At 45.4% G+C, this 9,881-nt stretch overlaps 1 protein-coding gene across 1 annotated transcript; it reads right to left on the reverse strand.

Moving 5' to 3' along the window:
- Window positions 1-4,871: 4,871 nt before the first annotated feature.
- On the reverse strand, window positions 4,872-7,468 carry LOC125530489 (alcohol-forming fatty acyl-CoA reductase-like). Its single transcript, XM_048694882.1, has 9 exons — window positions 7,268-7,468; window positions 6,780-6,979; window positions 6,540-6,640; window positions 6,263-6,455; window positions 6,016-6,177; window positions 5,852-5,933; window positions 5,492-5,758; window positions 5,263-5,390; window positions 4,872-5,174 (listed from the first exon to the last, which is right to left on the reverse strand). Exons 1-9 carry the CDS (start codon window positions 7,466-7,468, stop codon window positions 5,021-5,023), a joined length of 1,488 nt encoding a protein of 495 aa, XP_048550839.1. The 3' UTR covers window positions 4,872-5,020.
- Between the last annotated feature and the right edge of the window lie 2,413 nt (window positions 7,469-9,881).

A 9,881-nucleotide genomic window follows, 5' to 3' on the forward strand; every position in this document is an offset into this window, starting at 1 on the left:
GATCTATTCCCTGCTGATTCAGGCCCTCAACCAGCCGAAAGAGCCATAGACGCGCGTCTTGTATTCGAGTTGATATCACATGCTCCAAAGTGTCCTTATCTACCAAGGCCCAAACACACCTCGCCATCCGACACTCAAAAAGTGAATGCCTTCGAGCGTTGCACAGTCCAGCGCTTATGTGCGCCTTGGAGCGTTGCCCGACCAGCTTGCTCCAGCTGGGCCTTTCGTAGGATCCGTCAACATCTGGGCTTCGGCCACCCAAACCAGGCAACACCTACACCACGCCACAGCACCCTGGGCCCGGCCCTGTCTGGCCGCAGCCTCAACTGCCGCAACGTACGCCGCCGAACGCTCGCACAATCGATCTAGCTGATCGACTGCCGCACGTCTCCGCGTAGGCTATCGTCTGCGCACGCGCCTTTGTACGCTCGCCCAATCGATCAGTATCGATCGCCGCACGTCCCGCCTGTCGCTGATCCATCCAGTCCCTCGTATTGTCTGCTTTTTCCGATCTCGCTGACAACCAAGCCGCACCCGGCTGCATCTCAAACTCGATTCTTTCTCCAGATCAACAATCCGCAGCTTCTTGGTAACTTTGCTCTGATATTACTTGTTAGAATAAATTTAAGGCCATCATCGACCATCCAAGGACCAAGCAATCACACGAGCACGACACCGAGATTTGTTAACGAGGTTTACCGATATGGCTATATTCCCGGGGCTTGACTATGGACGGTCCTCTCCATGACACCGCTACAATACCGCACCCGGTCGCCCTGGACGCCGGCGCATGCCGCCGGCTTCCCCTGCGTTCCGGTGCTATTATGTTGGCATTGGTTACATCGTGTGTCTAGCCCCGTTATATATGAGAGGCATAGGATACAAGTGTCCTCATACGACACAACTCCATATCCTATCTAAACACAATACCACTACAATGCCAACTGTAACCTATCTTGTACACAATATTCGACACAACTACAACAAAGGCGAGTCTCGTCGGCGATGTGCTCGTGCAAACCGGCGACACCTATTTTTCCCTTTTCACACTGTTTGCCAAGTGTTTGAACACATCAAAGCACTTTATTTTCCCCGAGTGTTTGCGCTTGGCAATACACCAATGACAAGTGGTATCTGGTTGTTCTCTCCATTTTGTGTATGCCTTTTTTTTCGAGTATCTGATTTTGACACTCGGCGAACCCTTTGCCGAGTGAACGATAAAAGAATTCGGCAGCTTATCTTAGCCTCAAGGATGTTGGCCAAGTACCCTATGCCAAGAGCTGAACTCGGCAAAGTGCTCGTCGAGTTGTAATAGTCCTTTGTCGTGTTTTCCGGGCAGTAAAAAAGATAATTCTAGTTGTACATGTAAATTGAGAGAGCAATACATGTAAATTGAGAAGATCACATATGTACAACAGGTATAAGACAATTGTAAACGGATATGTATAATTCAGAAGACACAAACCATATACATCACTTATGAATTAAGCCTGCTCAGATGGTTAGGTTCGTTGTGGTGGAATCAGCCCACCAGGGTTCAAGTCCTACACTTGTCACCAGTGCTCGAATATTTGTGGATTTATTTTTGTTTCTAATGATGTTAGTTCAGTCTTTCGGAGGTGCTCATAAAGGTAGGGCGTGCTTGCATGTGTTCTTATAGGTGAGTGTGTGTATGTACGAGTGTTTGCGTGTGTACGTTGTTAGAAAAACTATACACATCACTTGAGTCCAAGAATATATTACTACGTCCTGTAAATTTTTTTATGGTGCAAGTCAAATCAGAACTTAAGAAAATATATGTTGACATGATATTTTTTGGTCACTTAGAATGACGAACGTAAAAATATAATAAAGATAAAAAAGAAAATGCAGTTTTGTGGTCTTGTGACTTATATTTTTGTTTTATTATGCCAAAATTTATGTAGTGAATGATTACAAATATAACTACTTGTATATCAAAAGTAAATGTTTAATGAAATGGCATAAGAAATACCGGGTGGAAAACAACTGAGTACATCATGGGTAATAAGTAATGTTACTATTCCAGAAACACCATATATTTTAGAAAGTATCGTACGCACAAATAGAGCATATCTATATCTATACATACTGTAAGTGCACCTAGTGTCCCATTAGTGGTTTTGAAGTATTGAAGACAAATAGATTAGGGAACTAATGTTTTTGTGAGTGTACACAGGAGTTATAGTCCCTAAAGATTTGATTTAACCGATGAAAGATGACCCCGCAAAAATGTATTTCTTCAAGTGAAGAATTTGGTTCGGTCTTTGAAGATATTGAAGTGAAGAATTGAATGCATGAAGACTTTTCTTTTGATAGTTTCTTCCGTCTTATTTGAGTCATAGGAAACATCGTACTGTTAAAGGGGGTCTAGATGATTCATAAATCGTATTTCCGAAGTGATCCTCAAACCTATACACATGCTACCACTTCCAGTGAAACGTCTTGAAATCTCTGGCAGAGCTGGCAAAATTGCTAGCTACAGAGATGCAATTCTTCTGGCCGTTGACGAATTTGGTCTGATATGGAGTTAGGATTTCGCTAGTGTGATATGCCTACCGTGAGGAAATTGTGTGCCCCGACGAATTTGAGTCTCCAAATTTTTGACCGTTGCTGCGCGGTGTGTCAGCTATCGAGTGGATCCTTATCCTGACAATGGTCATGTCTGAAGGGGCATTTATGACAATTCATGTATGGTTTCCCCCGCTATAAATACCCCCCAACTACTTGCTGGTTGGCTGCTCTAGAGAGAGACTGGCACTTTTCATTTCATATTACCCTTTCCTCTTATGACTTTGTGAGAAACCCAAGTGAGGAATAACCCAACCAGAGATAAAGTGATTGAGCATCACTGTAGAGTTTATTTGTGTGATCCGACGCTTGTTACCTTGAAGACTGTCATTCTTCTAGACGGTTAGGCATCATGTTATGAGAACCCAAGAGTAATTGTGGCATGCCGGCGAACAAGTCTGTGAAGGTTTTGAAAGTCTACCTTGAAGACTTAACATGAGTAATTAGGCGTGGTCTGTTGTGACCTTAGCTTAAGTGGAATACGTTGAAGACTTAGTGTCGTCGGAGTTCAATCCCAGCCGTCTCAACCAGACATACAGTTGATACAACAACTGGAACTGGTGTGCCAAATCATCATGTCATCATTGAGTCTACGTGGTTTCAAATTCCTAAACCCTTTTAATATCTATTATTCCATTGCTAAAGAATCTGTGATCTACCTCCGAAGAATTTGAACTGAAGACTTTCATCATGTTGTTTTTCATTTCTTCAGTTCATCTTTTGTATGCCTGAATGCGTGTATGATTGCATGTTCTTCACTTACATCTATCTTGTATGCATGCTCTATGTTTCTGTGATGGATTAGTCTCGCTCCCATTTCTATCTCTTCACATTGATCTTTATCAAATTCATCGGAGTTTGATTAATTTCTAAAAATCTTCCATTCACCCCCCTCTGGGAGTGAACCGGTGCTTTTATTGTGTGATTTTAGTTTAACCACTTGAAGCTTTACCTAGGTCGACTACAGGTATGAACAAGGTATTAGTTGCATGCCCCATCTTCGATGGCACGAACTATCCCTACTAGAAGGTCATGATGCGAAAGCGTCTCTTGGTGATGAACAGTGAGCTGTGGACCATCATTGAACTGGGATTGACTAAAATTTACAAAATGGCGAGCGCTAAGTAATATTTGTTTCCTGATCATAGCCCCTGCCATAGCTAAGATCTCAACTCTCTGGAATTCCTTTGATCTGATTATGAGACAGTAGAAACGGGAGTTCCTCCGGTCTAGCAAGGATGTACCTGTGATCATCGGCGAAACTGCTGGCATACCAAAGTGCATGTTGTTTATCAAGCTTCACTGTTAAATGGGATTCGCAGAAGCATCAACTCTCAAGTCTAAGCCTACGGGTCCTATCTTCCATGGTATAAAACTGGGCCTGCCGTTTTCCAGCCCTCGAAAAGAGATACCTCCTCAAGCGGATTCTTCCCTCAGGACCTTTCCCCCCTTTGACTTCGTGGATGGCATGTGGGAGACGAGAAGCGTCGACGCCGAACCGCTTCTGCGCTCCACCAGGGGCCACGACACGTTTGCGTTGGTCCGACGAAGACGTGTTGGTGCCGGGGAAGGCAGCGACCAGGGAGTGAGGGTAGTGGCCACGTCGTGAGGGCGGCGTCCAGAGCGTGAGGGCAGCGACCACTTCATGAGGTCGACAGCTAGGGAGTGGGGGTGGCGGCCATGTCGTGACGGCGCCAATCATGCCGTGAAGGTGGCGGCCACGTCGTGAGGGCGGCATCCACGGAGTCACAGCGGCGACGGATCCTGGCTAAGGTTTCGGCTGGGAAGTGGAGGCCGGAGCAGGGCATGCTCGCGTGGCTCAAATTGCGATCCCATGAGAGTTGTGTAAGACATAGTGCAGCAATGCGTTTAAAGGGAAATACACTTGTGTTCCTGGTGGTATATGCATCCTATATGGGGATTTATTTTTAATTTTTTAATAAAAAGTCAAAATAGGTAAGAACTATTTTGACAAAATATTTGACTTACTTTTGCACTAGTATAAAAATCCTGACGAAAAAAAACAAAAGTTGACCTCACAGCAAAAAAGACAAAATTTATTTGCTATTATAGGTCACTATTCACACTATTTTAGCCAAAAATTGTCTTTTTTGAAAAGAAGTCAAAGGGATATTTTTTTTGTGGATTTTTTTTCTCACAAATACAATAGAAGGTCAAGTTTATTTCAAAAATATTTTCAGAAATTTTCGACTTTTTGTTGAATTACTAAATTTTTTTCCCATATAGGGTGCATATGTCCCCATAGACCAAAAGTTCCCCTCCTGCGTTTAAAGCTTTATTAATGCAGCATCATAGGTACATATATGGAACATAGCACAACTATAACAGCGAAGGTAAAACACACCCATGAGAGCTTTGCAACAGTGCGTTCAAAGGTAGCATTTATTTAGTTGGTTGAATGTAACTCAAGTCACGCCAGATACTTGAGGACGCCAGGAAAGTGAACCTTGTAGAAATAGTCGTCCCAGTCGATTCTCCTGAGATCGAAATCAAAGCAGCATTCTCCTCCATCTTTATTACTCTCCATCGCTTTCCTCAGCTTCTCAAGGTTCATGTCATCAAAGCTTCACAACGTCGAGAAAATCGACTCAGAGAGAACGATATTTAGAAAGGCAAAATGTTTCGTCTCATTGTGGCCAATATGATGCTTACCGTCCTTTGAATAAGGTGTAAGGCGCATAGAGCTCAATCAGATGCATGGCCAATCTGTATTTTCCGTTGAGCTCATTGTAGCGCCGCGAGAAAAGGCCACAGAGCAGCACGTTCACCAGGTGGAGGACCTGCCCGAGTCCAGTTGTCCGCATCACACACAGACACACAAGTTACTCTATTGGCCATCTGCGAATTTAATGTTCCAATTTCTATTCTCCGCCGAGCAAACCTCAAGAGGGAACTTGTACTTGATGACGATGTACGCGCGGAGCCTGGCGACCGTGCTGAAGAAGCGCATATTGTTCAGCCGGATGGGCTCGCCGTTCTTCCCTCGGGGCGGGTTGTCCTTGAAGTAGCGATGGCCTGACTCCTGGAGAGTGGTGTAAGACGTCGGGTTGCTCACAGACGACGTCAAGTGATAGACGGTCTGCACCTGTTCCTCTGTGTGCGCCGCCATGGCTACCATCATAGAGTTCACCACCATGTCCCCCGGAATCTGTCCAAACTCGAAATAATGGTATGACTTGTGAGTATGCAAACTCACCACGTCCATTATGTTGAAGTTTTGGATGTGAGGATGCAAACTCACCACGTCCATTATGGCATCGGGGTCTACTAGAAAGAATTTCAAGGCCTGCTTGGTGTAACCCAAGATAACAGAGTCAATTGTCCTAAACAAGAGAAAATGCAACTTAGTGTCGCCTGAACCTAAAGAAAAAGTCTAAAGAGATGAATATTTTTAATTAGATTTACCTAACTCCTTCTATCCATCCAGGCAATGGGTCCTTGAGGATGCTAGTTATGATGCTTGGCCTGACGATGACAACTGGAAGGTCACCTTCTAGGTGCCCCAGCAGCATCTCGCCCATTGCCTTGGTGAAAACGTAGGTATTTGGCCACCCGAAATGCCTTGCTCTTGAGGCCAATGTGTAAGTATAAAATGCGTGTTACTATTGTTACAGAAAGGTATACCAATGTACACTTATGTTTAGTTTCTAACCTCTTGAGGCCAAGTTCCTTCATGGTTTTCCTCTCAGCCCTTTCTGTAGCACAGTTAGCATTCAGTTCCATCTTGGTATGTTTGATCAGATTTAGCTCAGATTCGACATCTAAATGTGTGCCTGCCCGTAGTGTATCGCCCATTATGAATGGTTTCTCTAGTATTAGTCCCTCTTGTTCACCGCTTACGTAAGCTGTTCAAGTCAGTTAATCACTTCTCCTGATTCAGAGTAAATAATTGAAAACAGAACATACTAATAGAATCCTGCGCTTCGCACCTGTTGAAATGTGAAGCAGCATTTTTAGTTTGATGCACTTGTTCGCAAATGCATACATGTGCTTCGCTCCCAAGACGTTAGTGTCAAAAGCTACATCGTATCTGTAAACCCATAACGCTTTGATCAAATATCTAAAAAGCATGTTTTAATTTTTTCTTTTATTGGTAACAACATGCATGCATGCTTTTATTTTTTGCGAGATAACAACATGTATGATTTCACAGATTCGTGGTAATTAACCTTTCATAGAAATTCGTAGTTGCAGCACCATTCACGATGATGTCCATATTCTTGGACAGTTCTTTCAGCTTGGCAGTGTCTAGTCCAAAATCCTCACAGATAACGTCTCCTGCCAGAGGGCACACCTTTTCTTGGATGAAATCTCCGAATCCATTGCCATACTTTTCTCTGAGAACTTGGAAGATTTCCCTCCGTGTTACCTGCAGATAACGAATTGATGTTTGCAGTTTTTTCGTGTACTTCAATTTTCCCATGTTCGGTTTGCCTGTTGAACTGTTATCACTTTTACCACATGCATGTTGGACGTACTGTCATACTATGCATCTCTGAATTATTCTCTGAGGAGTACTTCTCAGAAATGGAAGTTTCTACTTGTTAGCCCATTACACTTTCAAGAAAGCAGCTCGTGTCGGCCATCCCCATCCCCGCCTCTCCACTCCACTGTGCACACCGTCCCGGGCCCTTTCCTCTACTCTCCTCGACCTCACGATGGGCAGGTCCGACGGCAGCGGCTGATTATCAGCGTTGGACGCTCGAGGGAGCTCTAGATCATGGTGCCGCTGCCCATGTTCTCCGAGGCCATCATCGTCCACCGTAGCGTCGGTGAAGGAGGAGATGAGGAGGTGGTGCTCTCCTCTAGTACGAATAGAAGCCGAAATGGCTAGAAATCGGTCAGCTAACTTTTTCATTTGTGGTCAGTCGATTTGTCAACCATTGGATGCGAAATCAAAGGCCCAGGATGCTTCTTCGACCTCCATCTGCCCTTGAGCTACCAACCACCAGCGGCCGAACCGCTGGTCCCCACCGCTTGCGGCCGGCGGCGCTCCTGCGCCGCTTGTTGGCAACAATCTAGCCGGCAATTTGACTTGTCGTCGTGGTGCGAGCGAATGAGTCGACAAGGAGTGAATCATCAACAAGTCAAGACCGAAGAAGAACAGAAGACAAAGTGTCAAGATTAGGGAGAGATTGTTAGAGATGATCTTGTCTAGTTTTGCAAACTAATTAGTACCGTAGCAACGTATGTCCTGTTGTGCTGGGCGTCATGTACGTATGGTGCAGGTTGTAATCCAGTACGATTAGGTGTAGTCATTGTGGCTGAGTAGGATTAGTTGAGTACATGTCCTGTCCGAGTACTAGTATTGTCTAAGTCGGTTTAGGTTTCTCTGGCCAGGTGTGTATATATACGTGACAATGGCCACGAGATTTGTAACATCGCAGAGAAAAAAGGAGAAAAAGAAATAAAGAGAAAGAGAGGCACAACACGTGCTTTTGGCAAAAGTTTTTGCGTCTGCGTGTTCATCGTAATTTGATGTGATTGATTCTGTGGGTAAAGTTTCAACAATTGGTATCTAGAGTAAGGTCGATTTGAAGCCGCGCTTGCCAAGGGTGGCGACATACTAGCGCCTTGGGCGGGCCATGATGTTGCTGGGCGATGCAGCGAAGAGGAGGATTAGGCAATCGTCGTTCGGCGGAGCAACATGAAGGAAGGCGATAGGCTGTCGTCAACAAGGCGGCGGATGGAGATCGTTGACGGGAGCGATGGTGCCGTGGTGCGGTGCCGGAAGTTTGTCATGATCGTCGTCCATGGGAGTTTGATGAGTCAAGAGTCGTGCAGGATAGCACTGTCGTGTCAGTGAGTCATCGTCGTCATGTCCAAGTGCTTGTCTCTGTGAGAGGCGTTGAAGATGAAGCGCATCCAGGTCGTCTATGTGTCTCGACGAGAGGATCAAGTTCAAATATGTGGGGGCGGTAAACTAGTGAAGACGAGTCTCTTCAATGAGGTCATGTCTCTACATGAGGCTGGAGTGCATGGTGTAGTGCACGGGGGTGGTGTGATCCACAAGCAATCGGCATGTATCTCGCTAGGGTGGATGGTGTAGTTCACCGGATGATGTATTCCACAGATTACTAGTGAGGCTCGATAGTCCAAGGCATATTTGAGGTGGTCCCTAAATTCACCAAGTCAAAATTGGGAAGAGAATGTTGGCAACAATCTAGCCGGCAATTTGACTTGTTGTGATGCGAGCGGATGAGTCGACAAGGAGTAAATCATCAAGAAGTCAAGACCGAAGAAGCACGGAAGACAGTGTCAAGATTAGGAAGAGATTGTTAGAGATAATGTTGTCTAGTTTTGCAAAGTAATTAGTACCGTAACAACGTATGTCCTGTTGTGCTGGGCGTCATGTACGTGTGGTGCAGGTTGTAATCCAGTACGATTAGGAGTAGTCATTGTGGCTGAGTTGGATTAGTTGAGTACGTGTCCTGTCCGAGTACTAGTATTGTCTAAGTTGGTTTAGGTTTCTCTGGCAGGTGTGTACCAATCATGAGGGACTCTTGGTTGGAACTCTTGGTAATTTTCATATACCAATTATGCAATTCATACATTTTGATTGGGAGATTTTTGACCTTTTCGGGCTCGACTAAAGGTTGGCCGCACACATATTTCCGTTTTATTTCCTCCTTTCTAAGCGGAGACATGGGCTCGATCTCAAGGGGTTGTCCAACAGTGATACCGAGCATTTCAGCCTGCATTATATGCTCCTTGGTTATTATCAGATTGCCCAGCTAGGGAACGGTTTGCCCACATATATATAGGGCGGCGATACTCTCATGTGTTGTTGACACAACAAGTAGGGGGATCGCCCGCGCCGCCTGTTCTCCCAGCTGGGGAATGGTTTTCCCGCATTTTTTGCTAGCTGGTTGGCTCGAGCTCGAGCTTGACTCCTTCTGTAGTCTTTCTCGATGTGCCTTCCTGATTTGGCGCTCATAGTCTGAGTCAACAGGATTGGGAGCTAGTGGTCTAGCCATACGAATGAAGTGGTCAATCTTTTCCTAAGGCACTTTCTCCCTTGGCAGCGGTGCCGGATTTGGTCCAAAATGGGCGTCCACTTGGGCCTGCACTATGGCTGCGTTTTGCTCCTCGGTCATGTTGTAAGACCTCTGAGGAAGAGGAGCGAGGCTTGGACCATATTATATCGCTTGCCTCCGCCTGTACCTCATGTACTACCTCGACTTGTAGCGCTACGCACCATAGCTGCAGCGGCTTTCTTTTGCGATTGCTGAGGCGGTGGAGACGGCTGACGTAGCTGAGTTGGAGCAGGA

The sequence above is a fragment of the Triticum urartu genome, unplaced genomic scaffold (assembly GCF_003073215.2).
Source record: "Triticum urartu cultivar G1812 unplaced genomic scaffold, Tu2.1 TuUngrouped_contig_6358, whole genome shotgun sequence".
In the NCBI taxonomy this organism is placed as follows: Eukaryota; Viridiplantae; Streptophyta; class Magnoliopsida; order Poales; family Poaceae; genus Triticum; species Triticum urartu.